This window comes from Tachypleus tridentatus, chromosome 7 (assembly GCF_004210375.1).
Source record: "Tachypleus tridentatus isolate NWPU-2018 chromosome 7, ASM421037v1, whole genome shotgun sequence".
NCBI lineage: Eukaryota > Metazoa > Arthropoda > Merostomata > Xiphosura > Limulidae > Tachypleus > Tachypleus tridentatus.
This window is the reverse complement of record NC_134831.1, coordinates 67,276,549-67,302,029: the sequence shown is the minus strand read 5'-3', so window position 1 is coordinate 67,302,029 and position 25,481 is coordinate 67,276,549. Positions and strand designations below refer to the sequence as shown.

General features: G+C 31.8%; 1 protein-coding gene across 1 annotated transcript; it reads right to left on the bottom strand.

Moving 5' to 3' along the window:
- Nucleotides 1-3,608: 3,608 nt before the first annotated feature.
- On the bottom strand, nt 3,609-24,484 carry LOC143255882 (hydroxyacyl-coenzyme A dehydrogenase, mitochondrial-like). Its single transcript, XM_076512232.1, has 8 exons — nt 24,244-24,484; nt 22,041-22,169; nt 16,965-17,122; nt 13,468-13,594; nt 12,702-12,791; nt 8,634-8,706; nt 4,438-4,554; nt 3,609-3,933 (listed from the first exon to the last, which is right to left on the bottom strand). Exons 1-8 carry the CDS (start codon nt 24,367-24,369, stop codon nt 3,809-3,811), a joined length of 945 nt encoding a protein of 314 aa, XP_076368347.1. The 5' UTR covers nt 24,370-24,484; the 3' UTR covers nt 3,609-3,808.
- Nucleotides 24,485-25,481: the final 997 nt, after the last annotated feature.

Sequence of the window (25,481 nt, the reverse complement as noted above, 5' to 3'; positions counted from 1 at the left end):
TCAGTCCATTCCACTGTATGGTTTCGAATATCAGTCCAGGTACCTTATGACGTTGACTAGATGCCTTCCCTTTGGTCAATTGTTTTAAATTAGCAATAGCTTTGACTATACTTTGAGGTCTTTGATCTGGCCATTTATATGATAAGCTGCCATTCATGTTGAAAGTACCAATAGTCAAACAGCACAAAAGGAGAAAATTTAATGTACAACTTGCACCTTAAAACTTTTTGTGCAAATGCTCTTGATGGTTACAAGTAACTTCAACAAAAAGAGCAGATGAATTACAACTCTAATATTGTTGGGTTTTTTTCTGTTTTTAGGATGATATGTTTACCTAGATGATGTAAATGGTGGAGAGTTACTGTCTTTATCTAAAGTTGTTTGAATATCTTAAAGTGCTACACAAAAGATTAGAAAATCATACAAACTGGAGATGGGAGTAGGGGTTGGATAAATACTAGTTAACTCTTTCCCTAACTCTTCTACATATGTCAAAGTTTTACCAAGTTCTACTGAAATTTATTTAAACTACTTTATTAATATGGTACACTAATAAAATTTGCATAAAAATGTAATTAATAATCCAACTTTTAATATCATACATATTTAAAATTCTTAATTTTTATAAGGAAATATTTAAAAAACATTTAATCTCCCAAACTACAAGTACATTTGCTCCCAAGGTCTCTCCTCTTCTAATTTATTTACTATCCATCTGAACAGTGCAGAATTGTGTGTAAATTATTCATTAAAATAGTTAAAGGTAAAGTATGATTTTTATATCCTTCAATCTAATTTGGATATGAAGCCATAAACTGGAAAATCTAACCCCTCTTGCCATGTCCACCTGCAACATTCTCTCTTTCACAAATTGCCAAGTTTTGTGATATTTAATGTTGTAGTTTTCTATTGACTGTAAAACAATAAAGCTTTAATTTATGAAATGCCCCCTAGTGGCATAATGGTATGTCTGCAGACATATACTGCATCAAACCAGGTTTCAATACCTGAGGTGGGCAGAGCACAGATAGCCCATTGTGTAGTTTTGTGCTTAACTATAAACAAAAAAAATCATTGAAATGATGTATTATATAACTTTGTCTAATGTATATAGAACTGTTTCTTTTACTGTCACTTCAAACTTTATTCCCACAGGAAATATCGAAAATATTACCTGTAATTTTAATGGATCATATAGCATAATCAACAAACCAAAAATTATCATAGTTTTAGAACTGTTTGCTTTTTATGTGTTGTTTATTCTGTATTATTAAATGCATTATTTAATGCAGTAGTACCATTAGTATAAAATGTAAGCATTAAATTTCATCAACAATTGACAAAAAACAAATGCAAAAAAACATAAGTATTATGTTTCTTGTTTTTTTTGTATTCTATATTTATTATTATAAAAGTAAAATTTATAGTTAGATTGAGTATGAAAAAAAAAAAAAAAAAAAGGTACGCTTATATAATTTGATAGGTAATGTGAGCCAGGTCACATGCAACTTGCTGCACAGGTTAGTAGATTGAAATGGTTCAAAAGACAAACAATAAAATTTCAGTAGAAACAGATGCATGCTGTTACAAGCTTTAAGCTCTTTAGGTAAATAATGGTAGTTTCCTGTTACAATTTGAGGATACTGTACAGGTATGAATAAAAGTATTTTTAATCTTAACATGAAAATCACTTTGCACTTGGACCAGTTAACACTTTGAATCTATATGTTTATAGAAATTTTTAGTAAAAATATATTAAAAATTCTTAAATGTTTACTGAATATACATAAAGTACTTTAATTGTTATAGCATGTATACCACCCTGGATCTGTGTGGTTATAAGGTCATGTAGTAATAGAGTTGACTGAACTGTATGGTGGGGGAGGGTGTGAGAGAAGGCGTGTGTTTGTGTTTGTGTGTTTTTCTTATAGCAAAGCCACAAAGGGCTATCTGCTCAGCCCACTGAGGGGAATCGAACCCCTAATTTTAGGGATCGGGCTGTGAGAGAAAGCATACAATTCTTTATTAACCATTTTGCAACAGGTTTGGTATAATATATACAAGTTTGGTATAATATATACAAGTTCATCTATACGTTTGCACTACAACTTTTGATGTGTCTTCACAAAATTTGGTAGACTTATGGTAAATATTACTTATCTGATTTTCTTTGTGAAAATATTGAGACTGTTTTATTACTAATGAGTGAAAGGTGATTCCATGTAATGAATAAAAAACTGTTCTTTGTTCCAAAAAACAAATATATTTCAATAAGACTTTATACTTTGTTATTCTCTATACCCTAACTATGTAGGGTCTGTAACTCAACCAACCTTGTAACCATCATAAAAAAACCGAAGTAAATATTAAGTTTTTTCTTGTGCTAAAATGACCAGATATTATAACATGAAAATACATTGTTTAGTCTAAGTAGTTTAAGTCTTATAACGCTATCTATTTACATATATATTTATTTTTTATTACATTGATCCTTCAAGTCATGACTAGCTAACATTACATAACTTGTACTGATGTGGTACACATACACTCAGGTTAGGTATACAGTAATATAAAACTGACCTTTAGTCTTTCCTGTCTTAGCTGTGGTTTAGTTTAGTATTTTGTAATATACAGTCACATTTGAATTATTATACATTGTGTGTATATATAATGTATTACCATTTAGAAATAAATTATTAAACTTATTTTATTAAAGTACAGAACAATAAAAAAAAGAAGCAAATAAGCAAACAACCTTTAAACTCAACTGCTGCTGGCCAAAGGTTGCTAAGCCTTTTAAAATTTCACACAATCAGGGTATCAAACAATTTTGTTGAAATTTTGGTTTGAAAAACTGTGGTAGTCTTTTCACATTAAAATGGCTGAGAATCCCTCAGCAGCCATATAAAGTAAGTGTATATAAGGGACCATTTCCAAAAACAGATAGAAAGAGGTGAACAGGGCCACTGTTTGATACAGTACATAAGCCATATTTCAGTAAAATAAAAAGATACAAGATTTTTATGTTATATCCTAGCTTTTTAATATTGGTAATATGAGTTCCAAAAAGGGTTAAGAGTCCAGTCCAACTGGACCTTTGTTATTTTAATGACACTGATAGGGAAAGTATTACTAAATCAATAAAGTTTTCTGATGAGTTAGGCCTTACTTGGAATATTATAGGCAGTTTTGGTTTTCTTGTGTAAGAAAGAATATTGACGTTTTAAAAGGATGTTACTATGATGATTTCAAGGGCATAAAGGTTATCTTAAGTGGCTAGGTTAAGATCTCTTATTTCCTCTTATGGAAGAAAAGGTAATCTTATTGAAGTTTAGAAGGATAAGAGAATACAAGTTTAAGATCTATAAAAGAAAACAGGCTAAGCCCCAGTTAAGACATTTCATTTTCTGACTGAATCACCATTGATTGTAGTGGGACCAGCAGCTTACAAAAAATTGAAGTTAGGAGCAGATGATTTCAATATATATTTCTTCTTGGAGATTGGTGTACAGACACAGCCCTGAAGGACAAAATGGACCCTTGTTGTCCATAATGTTATTTTAAAATCTGTATAAATAATTTGGGGACAAGTTGTAGAGTACAGACACTAATGTTCAACCTTATGCTTTTATTATCTTTGTTACCTATAATATACAAAAATATTGAGCAAAACCCATATATATATTTTTTTAATACACAACAAAACCATCAATTACTGAATTAATGCTGATTAAAGCCACAGATAGAAGTAAATCAATTTGTTTAAGCATACAATTTTACAACCTGAGACATTCCACAGATTCTGTCTTTATTTTTTCTCATATACATAAAACCCTTCTCCTGTCTTTTGTCCATATTTTCCCTCTGACACCAATTTGCAAAGAAGATCTGGAGGTTTGAATTGCAACATTTCTGGATATCGTTCATACCATCCTATAATAAACAGTACATTACTGGAAGTGAAAATTAAACCCTATCACACACATCTACCTGAAACTGCTAGCAATTTGGTTTCAGTTAGCAGACCTATGTATATGCTCAATATTTTAGGTTTTTTTTAGTAATCTCATCATTAACTTGATTTTGTTATGCTCCAAATAAATGCACGAATGTTAAATTCAGCCATGAAGTAATTCTAATAAGGTATACTAAAAAATTTCAGCTGCTTAGTTTTTATAAGAATAAAGTTAAAACTTTATTTTGTTAAACAACAATAAATTAAGTTGAAAATTCTTTTGACATTCATATTTGTTCAAGTGAAATAATAACATTTGTAAACTTAGAATATAATAAGCTTTTGCATGTGAAGTGCATCTTAAAAATTCTTAGGCATTTCCCATAATGATTACTTTGCAATTTAATCAATCTAGACAAAACGTTTAGACTGTTGTAAAAAGAAAAAAAAACAAACACTATTATCATTTTTTTTTTGCATACCGTCAAAAATAAACTTGGTGGTGTCTAATCCAACATAGTCCGCTAACTCAAATGGACCCATGGGATAACCAGCTCCCAATTTCATAGCCATGTCAATATCTCTACAGCTTGCATCACCTGTAAAACAATCAAACAGATGAAAACTTCTGGTGATGACAACAACTTATTCAGAGATTACTAATGTGAAAATATTGCATTCAACAATGAAAAGTACCTCAAACATTCCATGATAAATCATGGTAAAAAGCTTAGTTTGTTGTATATATATATCATTGGTTGGCATGGAATACTCGTGGATTCAAGAGCTGATCATCAAGTACTATTTCCTCAGGAGCATTAACTCCACAAGATTTTGCACCACTTTTGAAATTTTAACACTAAAATAAAACCACGCAAAACTCCTTCAAAAGACCAGTTCAATTAATTTTTCTGAGCTAGAGCTCACCTGAAAACAACAACAAAAATCTAACTCTAGACAAATTGAGACTTTGCATCAGTGTGAATCTTTGGACACAAAATCAATAACATATTAAATGTGTCCTCTCTAATTCTGAGGGTTGAGACTACAATACCTCATTGTTCTCCATCTCTTTCTGTCTTCACCAACTTTCCTAGTTCAACATGTTTTGTCTCAAATTCATTTTGTAGTTAACCAGCCATGTAAGAGTCTGCCAACATTTCCCTATCTAATTACGTGCCCACAATATGGAATCATCTATCTTCCTACATATAGCTACAGAAAAAGCTTGCTGAGCCTATCAAATTCCTGTTTGTTTTTTGTAAAAGTATCCCTGAAAAGAGCTCAACATCAGCAACAGTTTACAGTTAGAAGTACAACCAATCACATATTCATTATACAAAGACTGACACTGAAGCATTTTCAGACTTAAAGTTTTCAATGATGCACAAATCTCTAAAACCCATATATACATATATGGCAAGTTTTTAGCAACTATTACACGTGTTGTACAACAAAACATTTTTAATACAGTACTCTTAATAAATATACGATTGTGAATCTACAAAGTTCATACTCAGTAAGACTGAATGAAAAATTGATTTCATGCAAAGATGAAAAAAATATTTCATTCCATAACCTCTAGAACCTTCTAAATGAATATCAGAGTTTTTTTGGCACTACTTTTTACTTAATCTCTTATTTTCTCTATCACTAACTGTAACAAAATCATTAACATACAGAGAAATAGAAGCAGTAAAGTATGAAATAAAATTTTAAAAATTCTTTTTAATGGTTACAGATTGTAATAGACAATTATAATTATTATTCTCCTAACAGCTTCAGCCCTCTTAAATTATTTACAACTGGTTTCATTTATTTTTAATGTTTCATTGTTCTTTGTGCCATTCTATCTAGCATCAAAAAAGCAATAAATAATTTAACCATTTTGCTATGGGCTCAATATAATGTATACAGGTTTGTTTACATATTTACACACATTAAGTATTTGCACTATAACGTTTTGTGTTATCTTCACAAAATTTGGTAGACTTTTAGTAGAGGCTACAAATATTTTGAATACAAAAAATCATTTTGTTTAATTAAATATTTTTACTAAAAATTTTTGAAAATTTTTGTGAAAAGTCTGATTGCAAAGTGTTTTCATGTTATGATTAAAAAACTATTCTTTGTGCAATCTCAAATTTCAAATGTTTGTTTTCAGTAAGACTTTATATTTTATGTTATTTTATATACTATAACTATGTGAGATCTGTCACTTGACCAACTTCAGAGCCATAATGAAAACATTAGGAAGTAAATATAAATTGTTTTTTCATGCTAGAATGACTACATATTATAACATGAAAATACAAATGTTTAGTCTAAGTAGCTTAAGTCTTATAATGCTACAAGTCTATTTGCGTGCGTGTGTGTTATTACGTTGACCTACCAGTCATGACTAGCTAACATTACAACTTGCATTGACAAGGTGCACGTACACTCATGTTACATATCCAGCAATACAAAACTGACCTTTATCCTTGGGTGTCTTAGTTGTGTTTTAATGGACTAGTATTTTGTAATATATAGTCACATTTCAATTACTATACATTATATATATGTATATAAAATATTACTATTTAGAAATAAATTATTAAACTTATTTTATTAAAGTACAGACCCATAAATAAAGAAGTAAAGCAAACAATTGTCTCTTCTAGTTATGACCTTTGACCTTGGTTGCATATGCACACACACAGTTGAATAACTAAAAAATCATAACTACACTGATACTATAGAATTCCACTATAATTTATTGAGCTTAGTTACTAAGAGGTATTTAGATTTTAAAAAATATGAAACTTTGATCAGACTGAAGACACAATCTGCCTTCTTAACATCTTGGATTTAAAGAATGTGGTAACCTTTTCAAAGATTAAAATGGCTGAGAAAAACACTCTGAGGAAGTTGTTGATTGGTTATTCACATGCCATATACTGTAGTAAGAGTATATCAGGAACCATTTCAATAAATGGAAAGAGGTGAACAGGAAGACCATGTTTGATTCAGTACATAAGCTGTATCTCAGCAAAATTAAAAGATATGAGGTTTGCATTTTATATTCTAGCTTCATAATATTAGAAATTTGAGTTCCTAATTTGTATGAAATTATACACTTAGTATTTTGAAACCACAAACATTAATTTTAAATAGCACTGCTTTTAACATACCAAGTGACACACAAAAAATATATATATATGGATATGCTCTTTTAATATTTACTTTTACATTAAGAAATTAACTTGTATATAATATTAAAGTTTTAATTATAACCTAGAATTTGATTCCAAACTTATTGACATAAATTCATAAAATAGCAGTTCAATAAAATTTTGAACACAAGTCAACAAACGTGATGACATGTCCTTTTACCCATGACCCACAGCAAAAGGATTAACAATCTATCAAGTTACATCAAGAGATGGTAGCCTGTGTGCAAGTCTCCAACAGACACAATAAGAATCTTTTTTATTTAACTTTTTTCCATTTATGTTTTCTTATCTAACCAAACAAATTTTTCACTTTTACATACATAAAACAATAAATTTAGTAATTTAGCCTTCAGGGCATTTCACACTTGGGTGTGAGATTTAATAAGCCTTTTTTTTTTTTCTTTCTCAGAACATCAGTTGTCTCAAAATACTTCACGCAGCTTTTAACATTTTAGAATACAAAAAATATACAAAGCATAAGAATAGACAATCCCAAAATTACTTTAATTTCTTTGGCTTTCTAACTAACACAAAGAGGTAACAAATTAAATTACTGCTTTAATAAACGTCTTTCTTCACAAACAATTAGCAATAATCATTATATCAAAACAGGCTATCAGCTGATTTATGTAACTTATAATATGATTTTTTAACTGGTTATAAACTATATCCATTAACAATAAGATAAATTGTAGATTTTTCTTGAAAGACTGAGGCTATGGGAGTTGTGTGTCATATGGGTTGAACAAATATAATAACAAGACGTGGAAGTTTTATTTTCTGGCTAACTGTTATTTATGGAATGTGTTCTAATTGGTTGAACAATCTTAAGCACTTCAGGGAAGATAAAATCTATAAATGAAAAGTCAGAGCACCACCATCCCTTGTGACTCAGAGGCACAATTTGAGGATTGATTTAAATATTATCTTTTCAAATTTAAAAATCTTTCAATTATAAGCTATGTTTTGATGCCAAATATATTAACATACATTGATATTAAAGTAATTTAATCAAATTTTGAATGCAACTCTGCAAGAAGGTCATCATGTGTACACTGACTTTCCCATGTCCTAGAATTTATATGCATATAAGCAATGTCAATACAATGTAAAGTTAAAGTTAATAGTTTTAAGAAAAAATTTAAAAGGAAACTTTTACCCAAACAATGTCAAATTATAAATAAAATTTGGTACTTTAAGGGTAAGGGAAATTATTAAACTGATCAAGATGTAGTGTTCAGGAAACAAAACAACTAAGAGACTTGTATAATATTAAGAAACAAAAGAGAAAAGTATATTTGATAAACTATCCCTTTATCAAAAAAAAACTTTACAAACAATACCAAAAAGAAGAGGTGCAAATCAACCATTTTCATAAAACATATTAACTCCAAAATATTCTATTTAAGCTCTTTCTCTTAAGAAAAAGAAGACAAAAGATAAGTTTTGAAATGAAAAATTACCTCTTTCCATCATTCTCATAGCTTCTGACAGGTATGGTAAAAGAAGTCTATTCACTATGAATCCTGGGGTATCCTAAATCAATAAAAAAGTCTTTTTTATGAGAATGAAAGTTTTTAGTATGAGAAAAGGTAACTTTTATTTAACCACTGTGGACATACCAATATTAGCTATTTAAATATAACCATAAACAACATTTTCACACATCCAACACTAGTTATTAAATAGTTAGTGAGCCTTTTCTGTCTGAGCACGTCTATGAGAGAGAAGTTGGATCTATATTATTGTGAAAAGTATGAAATATACTGTTGGTGGGAACATGCATTATATTCACTATGTTGACCAGGTGAATACAAAACATGTTCACGTTAACAGTATATTTGACAGTTTTTACTATAATACACGTACAGTTTACCTCTCATTGGTTAACTTATGTTCAGGGTTACTGATGAGGAGTGGAATTCTCTACTATAACCGAATAACACACTGGACCCCCTTGAGCTCATCCTTCAATATCAAACAATTCCCAAAATACTATATTTAGTTGTTATCACTTTTAGGTTTGGAGGAAGACTTAAGCACTGAAGAAGAGTGTGGGGAGTGTGAGTGAAGGGAAGTGCCTTTCGTAAATATATTTTAAGTGCAGGAAACTTGCATCTCCAGATGTGGTACTTCCCTCGCTCACAAACCCATCTTGAATCTGACATAAATTAGAATCTGTGAAAGTAAATGATAGAGGTACCCCATCAAAGGCATCCAAAGGATACCTCTGAAAATAAAAAAGTCAGAACTAAAGACCTGATGAGGTGAACCACACCACTTCTGAAACCAGGTATACTTTTTGCTCATCTGTAAAATATGTAGTAGATAAGGGTGGAAAAAAAAGAGGAGCACATCTGAGTGAGAGAGAACTATGGCAGGATAGTGATCCTAACTGTGTATATGTAACACAATCCCACAAAGTATTAGTGGGTAAAACAATGGATGTACCTCAGGTGTAGAGTAGCTTGGGTGTGACAAACTGTACTCAGTAAATCAACTACACCCAAAATCCATGCCACTGGGAACTGACATCCACAAGGGGGTAGGATGATGATCATACCATCTTCACCTCAAGTTCAAGAGACCAAGTGAATCTAGAACCACTCTGACTCTTTAATATGACAGTGCTAGCTTTGATCTATCAATCTGGTAACTAGATTTCTAGTATCAAAAGGATGTCTAATATAAATCAACTCCCTCAACAGTGTAACTGACCAGAACTATCTGAAAAGCAATAACATCCTCAGATTAAAATACAATGATTGGTAGCAAAAAGAAAAAACAGAAACAACTCCCTTACCTCCACTGTGTTCCATAACACAGGAGTATGATCAAGGAAGGAAACCAGATGACCATAAACATGTTTGAGGACTTGCCTTGATTGGTTTTACATTAAATCCAAAACCTATTCATGAGGTACTGTCACCCATATGGGAGTAGGATGAGGACTCCCAAATGAAGGGGTGAAATGCATTTTGACATCTCACTCCTTTGTGTATGTATACTGGATACTGAAGAATATCATGTCATATACACCTGCAGAACATCACCCCCCCTACTCTGCACTGAATGGTTATAGCCATCTTTCTGTGGAACCCATTAAAGAGGTTCCTCCACAGTCAACCACTCCAGCAGTTTGGAACTGGAAAGTGGAAAGGACTCCCATATTCCACTAGAAGACAAGGGGGTGAGAATACAGTGGAGTCTGAAGGAATGTCATTACATGATACAGTGCAATGAAACCTTATTTTGAAAAGCAGATCACACCAATTTATTCAATACAAAGCATAACAGGGATAGGCAGTTATCACCTTCTGTTTCACTCATGCACTCCATGGGTGGTATGGTCCAAAATGGCCAATTTTATGAAGCAATTATATTGTGAGGTTATGTGCCTACAAGCAATCTTATGGAACACCCCATAACAATAGAGAGCATTCCAAAGTCATGAAAGATAAAGTGCAAGTCAACTTGGCTAAACAGTGTGGATTTCAAGTTAAAGAATACATGATCAGGTACCACTCACCACAGAACAGGATCCATATAATGAGTGAATGAAGCAAGGGCCCTAGAAAAGTATAGAATGAATATAAACTTACTCAGTTAAAATCACACTAAAGCCTTAATAATGGCCACAGGCAGAAGACAAAAACCTGATGAAGAAGAAACAGATATAATGTAAATAATGGGAAATGAAAATGAATGTAATAGGTGTGGCCCACATGCTCGACTGCAAGATTTCCTCCAACTGCCAACAAAGATGAGATGACACCTGGAACAAAGTTCAGGAGTAAGAGGACAAAGAGGAATAAGCTATTGAATCAAAAGTCAAACCTAATTTATGAGAGATGAATGGTAAAGATCCTGGACAGAAAAAAATTGCCAAGGGGAAAAGAGTTGGGAATGGGTATCATGGAAAAAACACAGGAAAACAATATAACAAATAATACAGACTGGACATAGAAGTCTACCTGAATTGGGACAAAGGTAGAGATGAGGAACAGAAAGAAAGCAAATACATGAAAAGGAGGATTAACCTCCCTAGTTGCCAGTCTTTGGGAGGAAGGAAAATTTTGGATAAAGGAGAAGATAGGAATGGTGGTAAAGTGTGCCTTAAACATGAAGAGGAAACAGATCAGACCATCAACATCCACAAGCTCATTGGAGAAAGAAATGTTTTAAGGGAAAGGTGAAACAAGGAACATGATGAAAGTAGTTCAAAATTAGAGAATGGAAGACCACATTAATATCCTAATCCAGAAAAGCAGACTGTCTAAAGGGACAACAAATCCAGAAGGAATGCATTAACATGGTAAAGATAGTGAAAGAAAAACATAATGCTATCAGATAAAACAAAGTGTGAAATAAAGCAGCCCAATAACCCAAAAGCTAGGAGACTGATGATCTCCAGTCCAAAAGGTATTCAAGAAACTCTGCCACAGTAGTTCTGTCAGTAGAAAATTCCCATGTTGCAGACCAACTTTGGAACACTTTCAATGAAGAAAGACATATACAAGCTAAAAAAAAAGCTACTTGGTGGAAGAAACCCAATCTCCTTGCCAAGGAGTGTGTAAAAGCCAGGCATGAAGATGCAGGATATGAATATCTGGATGCAGAACCTAAGACCAAGGCTGATGAAAGGAGGGAGGCAAAGGAAGAGGTACTGAAGGAAAATGTTGCATTTGTTGTCAATTAAGGAAATCATGATTCAGCTTGCAAATAAGGCCAACATGTTTGTGTATTATTCAATCACTATTGTTTCTTGTGCTGGACAAGGATCCAAAATATAGAGATTTTTCCGAAGAGAAGAGCTCATATATAAAACCCCAAGTAAAATAATTAACACTGAAATCTGTCGTATGTCTTTACTTTCTTGCATCAATTATCTTTTATAAGTTTAGAATATCAATTCTCACAACTGTAAAATGTTTTTCAAATAATTTTATTTTTCTGCTTTTACAATAAGAGCTTAAAAACAGATTATGTATAATACCTACCAGATAACTTTAAATCCTTCCTATACACAGTATGTTCAGAAAATCAGTTTAAATCATAATTCTGTCATATAGCATAAAATGGCTTACAAACAATTAAACTTTGTAAATGGCCATAAAGAAAATGTAGAGATAACATCAGCTTTAAAAGTTCTCAATGTTTAAATTACACACACACACACACACACACAGATAATACGTTATACAAATTATTACAAATTACTCAAACTGAAACTTCACAGTTAAGTTTATATCTCACCTGCTACAAGCAGATATATTTTAACTCTTTCGAGCCATTTCCCCCGAAAAAAGTGAAGTTAAGGAGATTAACTTAAGATCATGTTTTCAATATGTTCAAACTATCGTGCATATGTAAAAATTAGTGTCATATTATTAAAGATGTGTATATTAAGAAAACAGTGACAAGATTTGATATATCATTCTGAAAACTTTGAAATTTTCTTAAAGGTCTCGAATTAAAATTTTAATCTTATGACACCAAGAATTACAGATGTTTCCATTGTAATCACTGACCTTACAGGTGACAGTCTGTTTTCCCATCTGCTTTCCAAATGTCATCATTTTATTGTAGGTCTCATCACTTGTTTCAGGTATCCTAATTACCTAATAATTTATGAGATAATATTAATTTTTTAAAATTGTATCATAATTCACAAATCCTTGTGCAAAAAAGAAAGAAAACAATGCATGCATGTCTATTACTAGCAGTTAAGTATATTTGAGTTTTAAAATCACAATACACTTTGTTTAGTATCTTGTATTAATTTGCATTCATTTTATAATACCAATACTTGGTGACTAAAAATAAATTCCTTATTCTAAAAAAATATTAATCAACAGAACATATGCATTTACAATCACACTACATTGTAAATTTTAGAAAAACACCAACATTTTTATAGTCCATTAAAAATTGTACCAACTGGAAACAACAGACATATTTCTAATAAAAGAAACCTCACTGCTTTGGTTATAAAAAAACAAACCATACATTAAAACAAACCACAACTGAAGTTTCTGAATTTGAAATTTTATAAACAGTATTTAAAGAAAGTTCAATTGGAAACGGATATATAAATAAGTTAAACATTATATATGTATATACATGTATAAGCTCAAGGTCATTCTTCTGTTAAACCACTTCTGTTTACTGAAATTATCCATGCTTCTTTGCGATGATACTTTCTCCCAAATTTTTAATTCAAATCATAATTGTTAAACTTATAGATATGTACATATATTTCTTTTCCTATATCACTCCATGTTTCATTTGGCTCACCTCCAATAATTTCATGACTGGAACAGGATTGAAAAAGTGCAGACCTCCAAACCTATCTTTGCGTTGCGTTGATAAAGCAATTTCACTTATAGGAAGGGAAGAAGTATTACTGGCAAAAATGGTTTCTCTATAAAAAAATATTTGTTAATGAACCATATTTTCTGTAATTCTCTCTTTTTTCTTCTTTTTAATGGAAAAAATGCTTATTTTTATAAACATATTTGTCCATGTGACTCCAAAACAGTATGTAAATCTTTAGTGTATGCATAAGAACTTAATGTGAACATGACAGTAATCAGTCTCTTCTTGAGTCAGTCAGATATGCAGTATACTTAATTGATAAGCACTTGCAAAGACATTTCAATTTAAAACTGCTCAAAACCTCATTACAATTTAAGAGCTGTTCAATTGCTTAAGGTTTAACTTACTACAGGGCCTCTAACAGTAAGATTCACACACATCTTTAAAATACATATCACTTGATTGATATATAATTCACTGGAACAGTAAATTGTAAATGCAGAATGAGTGTTTCGAAGATGTACACAGTTCAAGAATAAACACAAACAAGAATGTCACCACTGTCCACAACTTTCCAGGATAAACATATATCAATGTCCCACTATCTACATTTCACAGTGATATAAATGGATTTGAATGTTACCACTGTCCACATATCTCAAGGATAAGCATATTGGTGAATCTTACCATTGTCCACATTTCTCAAGGATTGCATATTGGTGAAAGTTACCACTGTCCACATTTCTCAAGGATAAGCATACTGATTAATGTTAGCACTGTCCACATTTCTCAAGGATAAGCATACTGATTAATGTTAGCACTGTCCACACATCTCAAGGATAAGCATACTGATTAATGTTAGCACTGTGCATATCTTTCATGAATAAGCATGTGGATGTGTTCCACTACATATTTCTCTAAACGATTTGTTTGTTTGTTTGTTTGTTTTGAATTTCATACAAAGCTATACAAGGGCTATCTGTATTAACCATCCTTAATTTAGCAGTAAAAGCTGGAAGGCAGCTAGTCATCACCACCCACCTCCAACTCTTGGGCTACTCTTTTACCAACGAATAATAAGATTGACCATCACATTATAACACCACCATGGCTGAAAGGGTAAGCATTTTTGGTGTGACAGATATTCAAACCCATGAACCTCAGATTGAGTTGAGCACCCTAACCACCTGACCATGATGGGCCCCTCTCTATAGGATAAACATGTATGTGAATTTCTCACCACCACCATCTCTCTCAAGGGTAAACATGGAGATGAATTACATGTTCTTAAACTGGAGGATACAGGAAAATGTCAGGGGACCATAGCACCTACACAAAATACATGATATTGTTAAGGTACTCAAGTATCTATAAATTTCATGAGCGTGACCCTAGTCAGAATGTGAAATATTTTGGGGGGGCCTTATGCTGAGAGTTTCAGAACTCCTACTCCAAATGTCTTGGAGATAAAGATGGAGACGAATGTCTCACCCTGTATTTTCTTAAGAATAAACATATCAATGTACGTTTTATCTACATCGCTTGAAGATAAGCATTTATTTGAATGTCTCATCATTCATTTCTCTCAAGCAAGATAAAAACAATAGTTCTTATACTTACACGATGTTTAAAATCTCAGAGCTGTTGCTTGGAATACCATTTTCTGATAATATGAATTAGATCTTTTTTGTATTTTTTAAGCAAATTCTGATTTTTAAAATCTGAAATAAAGAGAAAAATACAGATGTTGGTAGCTTGGAATATGAAAAAGAAAATGGCACCCATGCAATCCAATTCCAATAAATTTTGCTTGACAAATAATTCCCAAAGTTTTGTTGGTCCCCAATGTCTGAATTTAATAATGATGACACATTAAAATACAATTGGTGTTTGAACTAAGAAACACATTCTTCAAATAAAAAGTCTTTTAGTCAGCTAATCAGTATGAAAAATAGAGGTATCACACATATAGTAAAGCATTATCTTGGAGGGGCTGAATCTCAAAGATTTGTGTGGAATATCACCAAAAATATGTATTCTATTCCTGCCACAAACCAGTGAATAATCAGTTGGAATGATCCAGTACAGATTTTCACCACTTAGGAATTCAAGTCATCAGCATTCTCATCTGGATCACAAATGGGAGTCCAGCTCTTTCACAGTCTTAACTTAATTGCCATGAGTAATAATTTTGTAAGTCATAATAAAAGTTCTGGAAGATATAAAAGAAGAGAGGATGTTCCTATATTAGCATTTCTCATACAAACATGCCTGCACTCACACACACAGAATGATTGTTATCTGTTTACAACTTTGAATTAAATGCATGAAATAAATGTTAACAATATATACATTTCTCATAAAATGTCAAGTGAAATAAAGTTCCCATACTCTACACTGTTCGAATTTCCACAACTGCAATACAGGATGCTAAGGTTCATAATCCATATAATTGTACAAAACTTCTACTCTTAGTATTCATATCTCAAAACTGTCACAACTATTAAGAGAGAAAAATACTGCAAGTAAGTTTCAGGTCTGGCATTATCAAGTGGTTAGGGAGCTTGACTTTCAACATGAAGGTCGAAGTTCAAATCTCCATCCCACAAAAAATACTTGCCTCTTCGTCTATGGGGGGTGTTATAAAGTGATGGTCAATCCCACTTTCATTTGTAATAGAATAGCCCAGCAGCTAGAACTGGGTGGTGATGACTAGCTATCTACTCTCTAATCTTTCACTGTTAAGTTATGGATGACTAATACAGATAGCCCTCATGTATTTTGTGCACAATTCTAAACAAACCAAACAAGTGAGTTTCCTACCTTGCTCAATCAATTCAGGCCATAATTTTAATTACTTGTACAGGATTTTTAACACAATTTGTTAATTTAACAAATTAATTCTTAGAACAGTCAAAACATTTTGAAAACATAACCTATTTGAAATAACTGTATAAAATGTGTAGAATATTAGATGAGGGCTTCCTGGCAATTATACTATAAATAATGAATGTGTGGCTCTCTGTTTGATGTTTTTAATATATATGAAAGCATATAACACCAGTCACTAAAGTCTACTAAATTTAAATTTTACAAAATATAAGCTTTTTAGACATCTCACTTGTATTTCATGTTGTCTGAAACAAAAAGCAAATTGATTATAAAAATTATTATATTATTGACCATTCCCATCATCCCAAGAAAATTAAATCATGGAATTAGTGAAAAAAATCTAGGTTCAAAAACTCTTAAAATAAAACAATAAAAATTCTATAAACCAGGGGCAAACTGAAAGAGAAAGGTCAAACTTTCAAAAGTGCTAAGTTCTAAGAACTGGTCTCCATTAATCTACTTTTAATGGAATTTAATTAGTCATACAGCATGATCCAAGCTAGTGGTCAGATTCTCTGGTTTATACTCTTATCAAGACCAGCCATGTTAAATGATTATTACACAGATAATAAAACTTTACTCACTTTGGTGCCCACATGTCAAGGTCATAGAACAACTTCTGCTTGATGTCTAAATTTTCCACAATGGCTTCAATCACGAGATCACTAGTTTTAACAGCATCTTCAGGTTTTGTATTCAAGGTCAGTCTGCTGAGGGTTTCAGAAATAAATTTCAGGCTATCCTGAAATGCAATAAAAAAAACCTAGTATGAGTTAACTCTTCAATTTAATAGATCCAAAATGGCACTAAGTACTAAAATAGAAATATCTAGGAAAAGAAAGAAGTTTGTTTAAAAAATTATAAATCAAATATGGGCTTATGAGTAAGACTTGGTTGATAATTTTAAGACTAATATCAAGGATGTTTTTTAGTATATCAAATGATATGCAAAAAAAGGCAATTGGTTCCTTAAAGTTTTTTTTGCTGCTGTGAAATGTAAGCCTTTACTATGTTTCCTTTTTTTATTTAAAAAAATACTAACAGTATTCTTGATTGTGCTATAAAAGTAGTTAAACTGATCAGAATCACCAACCTGTAAAGATATCAATGCACTAGAAGTACAAAAAAAATAAAGATTAACAACGGATGAAGCACTAGGGGCAGATAAAAAAATGTTTTTCCCATAGTTTTCAATTCAATTATTACATACAAGAACTATCTCTCTCTCTCTCTCAATTGTGGTAGAAGAACAAATAACAGGCAGATGTCCAAGGATTGATAAGTTGCAAAGGTATTCTTTTCTAAAGGAGATAACAGCCAACTTGAAAATTATAAACCACTCGTGCAAAAATTACTAGCCTACTAAAGGAAGTTTTGCAAAATGATTTAGTGAAATATTCAAAAAAGAAAGTTGACATGGATTCAACAAGAGAAAATTTTGTTTTGCTGTTTAGTTTTTTTCTGAGAATTTTATTTTTACTTGGATTATTTAAAGTTTGTGATGTTGGTGTACTTGCATTTTCAAAAGTATTTTAATAAGATAGTACACAAAAGATTAGCATATAAAATCATACTAAAGGAGGAAAATACTATTAGTTGAATTAAAAGAGGCTAGGTGAGAAGAAGTAGAACAATTGTTTTTAATGGAATCCAAACAAGCTGAACCTTTGTCACTAGAGGTATGCCATGTGTGCTTAAAACCTCTGAATATTTACATTTGTGATGCTGGTAGGGGAATAATAAAGAAATGAGCAATGTTTCAATTAAATTAAACTCTTGGGTATTTTTACCTTTATGAAGCATGCTGAAATACTATATCTATATCAACTAATAAGTTTGACAAATGACTAATTATACAGTTACGACAGAAAGTGTTTGTACCCCTGTGTCGTGAGTAGTTTTTTCCTCATAACTTAAAAAGTATCACGATTAGGATAATGAAAGTGTAGTATTAAAGATATTATACTAACATACATCTACAAACATTTTTATGTAAATTGAACAACAAATAAACTGTTTGCAAACAAATAACTAAACATGGGAGAGGCAGAAAGTGTTTGTGCATCTACTTTAATGGCCTTTCAAGTGAATTACTTGGTGCAATCTCTCCTCATAGCCCTCCATGAGTTTTTGACAGTTCTTGACTGGTACTTTCTTCCATTCTTCTTTACAGAAGGCCTCCAACTCTTGCAAGTTTTTCGGATGATGCTGATGAACCCTGGTCTTCAACTCACGCCAAACGTTTTCAATTGGGTTGAGATCGGGTGACTGCGATGGCCACTCCAGAATGCTCATATGGTTCCTCTGCAACCAGGATGCACATATTTCGATGTGTGTTTCGGGTCACTGTCGTGTTGAAAGATCCAACGATGCCCAAGTCTACACCAGAAGAGATGAAGGAACCCCATAGCATGATTGAGCCACCTCCATGTTTAACTGTAGGGATGGTGTTCTTTGGAAGATTTTGTTTCTCTTTCTTATGGAAAATATAGCGAACATCATTGTGGCTGAAAAGCTCGATTTTAGTCTTGTCTGACCAAAGAATACTCTTCCAATAGGTAAAGGGTTTATCTACATGCTTTCTTGCATACCTCAATCGTGCTTCTAAATGACTTTGAGTATGGAGTTCTACGAGGACGGCATGCTTTGAACCCAGAAGAGCGTAACATGTTCGTAACTGTAGAGGTGCTTACTTCAACCCCAGTTTCCCTTACCAGTTTCTGCATGTCATTACATGTTAAATGAGGATTCCTACTAACTTCTCTGAAAACCTTCCTCTTGGTTCTCTCTGGAATTTTGGTGGGCGTCCGGAACAAGGGAGGTTAGCAGTTGATTCTGTAAGCTTAAACTTGGCAATTATGCTTTGAACAGTAGATTTTGGCACATTAAGTTGCATAGCAATACTGGAAAGAGACACATGAGACTTGTATTTAACAATAATTTGGTTTTTTAAATCACCGGACAGTTGTTTCCTGTTCGCCATGATGACCAAGTAGATAATGACGGAGACAGCGCTAAATTGTCAGAAGTACAATTTTTGCTGGCTAAATTCCAATTATTATGAACCCAGTGTCTAGTTCTGGAATGGTATAATGTAGTTTATTCACCAAACTATACAATATATTTACGGGAATATTAGTTTTTTCACACGTTCTGAACTGTATGAACACTTTCTGCTCCTCCTATTTTTGGTTATTTGTCATTTAATTTACATAAAAATTTATGTAGATGTGTGTTAGTACAATATTTATAATATATTATATGTCTATTAGGCTAATAATGATACTTTGTAAGTTATGAGCAAAAAACTACTTGGGATGCAGGGGTATGAACACTTTCTGTCATAACTGTAGTAGGTTCAAATTATACATTTAGTTTATCATAACTTATATCATGTATTATATATTGTTCAGAACCCACTGAACAGAAAGACTGATGAAAATGATCTTGCTATTGTGGTACACGAGTCATTCAGGCTATCAATGCCATGTTATTTTGCTAGTACATAGAAACTCGATAAAATGTAAGGTATTTTTATAAATATACTGGCTATAAGTGAAAAGAAGTAATTCTCTCTTTACATAAATCATTAATTAGGTAGGCAGCAAGATGTCATGTTAATAACCTTCTAAAAATAAATATTGATTTATTGGAAAGGGTTCAAGAGGAAGACTGGAGTTGTATTAAAAAAAGAAGTGAAAAAGGTGGTTTTATTGAAACTTACAAGATTATTTGGGGGATTAACAGAATAAAGAACTCTGATTAACTTGAAGTTAATTCTGAGACAATAAGATTAAAGGTTTGGTTTGTTTTGAATTTCACACAAAATTTCATGATGACTATCAGCACTAGCCACTCCTAACTTAGCAGTGAAAGACTAGAGGAAAGAGAGCTAGTCATCACCTCCCACTGCCAACTCTTGGGCTACTCTTTTATGAACAATTAGTGAGATTAATTATTACACTTAAATCACTCCCACAGCAGAAAGGGTGAACATTTTTGGTGGAATGAGGATTCAAATGCACGATCCTCATGTTGTAAGTTAGGTGCCTCAATCACTTGGACAAACCAAAATATATATATGTTAAAAAAAAACCATTACCACCAATGGAATTAAGTTTGTTGGTTTGTAGTTAAGTGCAAAGCTACACAATGGACTATCTGTGCTCTGCCTACCACAGGTATTGAAACCTGGTTTATTGTCTACAAACTACAAATTAATGCTCTTAAATATTTAGTTTATCTGTTTAATGTCTCCAGTTTATGAAAACATTAGTTATTTTACTTTCCTTAGTTGTGTCTTTATTAATCCTTGTTCACATTCTTTACATTTATTTTCTTGTATAAAACAGCTTTAGGTGTTTCCATTACCTTTTCTCTCTCTCAAGTCTTGCAAATATTTCCTTTACCTTCTCCCTCTGTTTACTATCTCAAGTTTACAAAAACAACAGTTACTATGCTTTTCTTCTCTGCATCTTTACTAACTCAAGAACAATGCTACAATGCTTACCTCTTGCCTTTTCTGTCTCTTTATCTAGTGTTAAAAACTTGTTTTTGTTTTTTCTGTGCCATCTCACTTTTAAACTTTAATAAAAATCCACTGCTTTCAGTTCTGCTTAGGGGTGAGTTGTATTTCTGAATAATAAAAAGAGAATTATTTGCCAATTTCAGACCTTAAAGAAACAAATATACTGGCAACAAACAGCCCAAACCCTAATTGTGTTCTTAGAAAAATAATTTCCAAAGAATAACAATTTAGCCTATTTCAACTATCCCATTTTTTACTACCACTCCACCCATACTACATAAAAAGAAGCTGTAGTCTCCTTCTCCTATACCTATCCTTTATGTGTAAAATACACATCCAATCTCCCTTTTAATTCTTCCAGTGTTGAAGCTTCTACTGCAATTGAAGATAAACTATACCATGGACCAACTATAACTACTCATTTGGAAAAGTAAGATTGAAATCATGTCTGAACTTTCTATATCTTAAACTTGTGTTCTTTAATCTTAATGCATAAAGATTTTTTTCTTTAAATGTCATCAGAACTTTTGGATTCCAAACCTTCAACAATCTTGAAAACCTCAAATGTCCCACTGAGTCCATTTCTCCTGCAAAAATATGTCAAACGAGTTCAGCCTATATCTATATCTATAACTCCTCCAAACCTGAAGTCATTCTGGTAGTCCTTTTCTGAACTCTCTTCTATAGCTCAATATTCTTTAAATGATTAGGTGACAAATATTTAACATAATATTCAAAATGAGGTATACAAACATCCAGAGATCAAATAATGACATTCTTTGACTTGTTTCAGCACTTTTGTGTATACAATGCAAGTTTCTGTTTACTTTATTACATGCTAAAATACATTGTCCAGAAGGCTTACAGACTTTGCAAGGCCACAAAAATATTTATGCTGTGATAAGTACTATGCACAATGTTACCTTCATTAAGATTATAACATGCACTGAATTTATCTTCATTTTTTGGGGGGATATGTTTTTCAGATTAAAAGTTGTTTAAAAACATTAACAAGTCTTCTTATCTATTCAGTGTTTGCTCGATTAAAACATATATTGACACGGATGAAATTCACATCAATATCATGTTTTTCCTTCATTAAAAAGTAGCTGCAAATGCTACCTGAACTCACCTCAGAATTGGTTGGGTACTTCTTCTTAGCTACTCTTTCCAGACTGCTGCGAATATTATTTTGGGATTTATTTAACAAGTCCTCAGATATGTCAACTAACACAACATTATGTCCTGTCTGTGCTGCCACCTGTAAAGGCAAAACATGCAGTGTACAGATGCAGCAACAAAAATTAAAACAGTACCATATTAAAAGGCCGCAATACAACAAGGAAATACACTTAACCAAACTTGTATCTGATAACTGGAATAAAGTACATATATCTGTAAGTATTCCAAAACAGAAAGGCTCTTTCTGTGACCTTTTTATGTAATCATTAATTGGAACTAATCAGGGCAAAGAAAGCTTCTTACTTTTAATCTGACTAGCAGGATTAATTTCCTGGGTAAAATCATACTATTCTGTATCCATTTAGAATAAATTTGCACAAGAGACCCTGTGTTATTTTAAACGCAATATTTTTATGGATGATAGTCATGCATTCTTTGTGGTTTCAATTTTCTTAAAGTTATTTCAAGTTCTTTTCATCACCAAATAAGTGGAGTCTGAGTATGAAACTATTTTCCCAATATATCAAATTATACCAGAAAGTTGGAGCAAACCAATTACAAATAGAGTTATAAAATCAGGAGGGTGTTTATGCCATGAAAACTATGAGACAGTCATAAAAAAAGAATAATTTAGGCTTCAAACTCGAGACTGTTAAGTAAAAGCTTTAACAGTATTGTACTTTCAGAAGTTAACAAATCACAAAATATTTGATACTGCTTCCCTTGAAATTATGAAAAAATGTAGCTTCAATACATTCAACAGTTTCTGACTGCCCTCTGTTAAAGTTAAATGCATAACACATTCAATTGTCAACAAATTATGACTGATAAAAACTTTTATAGTAAAATAAAGTAAGCACCTTTATACCATTTGTACTATATATATAGTATATGTACATTCTGTTATAAGCTTCTCACAAAATAAGTAAGTATATTTATCATTTACTACATCATAAAATATACTACTATCACTCGTCTGAGCTACTGGGTTCTTATTCAAAAGAACTGATGTGATCAATTTTTGTGCATGTTGCTACTCATGTTAAGCATAAAATGAAGACATACACACTCTATTAAATTCTGCTATAATTTACAATTAACTAAAACTAAAAAAATAAACAAAGACTCCCAAATACATTAGTGGCCTACCTTATACTATTATTATTATTAGCTAAAGTCAGGCTCTTCCCATTCTAGTGTCCATTTGGGACTGTGAGAATGTTGCACATAATAAGCAAGTACCTTTAAGTTAACCATTTAACTTTAAATTATGTTAGTTTTTACTACATTTAAGAATGAAATAATTATAAGCAATAACTGCAGCATTCCTATCACTTACTTGAAACTCACGCTAGAGATTACTTTCTACTATAAAAAAACAGTGAAATATTGAGTTTGGTGTAAATATTAATATGATAAAAGGTTTATTTGCTACAGAGTAAATACTTATGATAATTAATCTATCTCATGTGAATTTTAACAGTTTAGAAACACCGTAACAGTTAGTATGCTTCCAAAATTCACTGAAAATGTTTTGTTGAGATAATTATTAAAAGCTTTCAACAAATCTTTCTTCTCGTATTAAATTTCATTCGCAATTTTCCAATTCTTATTTTACCTCAAGATACGTAAGAATCGCAAACATTATAAGTTATTATACTAATAATTAATTTTATTTCACATAGCGTTTATACTTTCAGATAAAAAACTATTCTCAGGCATATATCTTGCACCGATTATTGAAACTTAACATATTTAGCTTTTACAAGCAATACCAGGTCGTGTATCTAATCTCAGTATTAAACCTTCAACTTAGATGTTATCTCCAGGCGCTATTCCACAAGTCATGGTCTCGAGTTATTAATATCAACACGTTATAATTACTCGGTGGTAAACACAGCCACCTCTAGTCACGTGCGGAGAAATGGCTTTTGATATGTGGCTAATTGGTGCTTTACTTCTAGCACCAATTTAAAATATTAATTCTATCAATAAAAAATTGGAAGCATTACTGTGTGCTTTTATACCCCTCTATATATGTAAAACACAGTTAAAGTTCTTGTCAAATGATGAAAATGTTAATACATTGTTCACAATTTTGGTAATTATGAAGACAATGTTGGATACCACTGAAATAGTTAATTCTATCTCACCTGAGCTATGCCTGACCCCATGAGGCCACCACCAATAACCGTAATATTTTTCATAGCAGCACTCATTGTGGAAGCAGAAGTAACAAATTTTCGAATGCTGATATACAAACCCAACATGGTGAACATTCGTACGCTATCAACGCTTTCTTTCTATGAGATATCATTCGCAGTGTTCGAAAATATACAATTCCCACTAGGGATGTTAATAATGAAACCTACGTTTTGATTGCTTAACATTACATAATTACATTTTCTTTTCTTTTCAACTTTTAGGAATATATGTCAAATGTTAAAAAATTTTAATTGTAATTTGATATAACATTTTTAAACGTAACCATTTATGAAGCAAAAAATATAATTATGTCGCCAGCAATTTGAAATTTTATACCGCAAAATTCATATTAATTGTTCATTGGAGTTATCTAAGGACATGAAAAGTTGCTGTAATTGTAAAGTGATTGTTAAAAACACAAAATGTGAAACCGCAAATTTACATGTATATCCGCATGGATCCAACAAACCTTCATACCAAATTTCATGTAGATTTCATTCACTGGAAATGAGGTGATGGTATAAAAAAAAAAAACACGGCCGTAAGAACAGCAAAATGGAAAATTTGTATGTATTCTTGCATGGACATAATAAGCCACCATATCAATTTTGGTGAAGATCCATCAACACCTTGCAAAGTAGTTACATGGGCATACAACAGACAGTACTATTATATTCATATAGATACATAAAAATGTGCATTGATTATGCAGAAATTATGCAGCAATGGTTAAAATTATATATTTTTTTAAAGTAAAAAGAATTTAAACTATAATATTTACGAGGATGTTAGACATACTTGATACAATTCCATCATAAGCATCACATTTACACTTTGTTTTTGTAAATGAAGTAACAACAACAAACATTATCATATCTTAGAAGTATTTAAACAGACAACTACTGGTATCGCGGTATTTCCAGGTGAAAGAGAGTTCTGCATTAATGTCATATTGCAGAGGCACGCTTTATTAGGGAAGGATCGATCAAGAAACTTGTGAAATCAATTCAAATTTAGCTGAGTTACTGAATGTAAACTAGAAGAATAAATGGTCGGAATACGTGATGTACAGTGTAAAATAATTATTATTTATATTAAAAACCCAAGGTGTGTGTACTTGCGTACACATCAGACTGTCGCCTTCCTACAAGATCAGTGAATAAATCAACAGTGATATCCTTTGAAA

Bases quoted from the DNA above. Each gene is read 5' to 3' on its own strand.
- LOC143255882 (XM_076512232.1), bottom strand. From the start codon at position 24,369: ATGTTCACCATGTTGGGTTTGTATATCAGCATTCGAAAATTTGTTACT. The intron at 22,170-24,243 runs GTGAGATAGAAT...TTGCCTTTACAG, and splicing joins TGGGGTCAGGCATAGCTCAG to GTGGCAGCACAGACAGGACA. The intron at 4,555-8,633 runs GTAATTTTTCAT...ATTGTTTTACAG, and splicing joins TATGAGAATGATGGAAAGAG to GTGATGCAAGCTGTAGAGAT.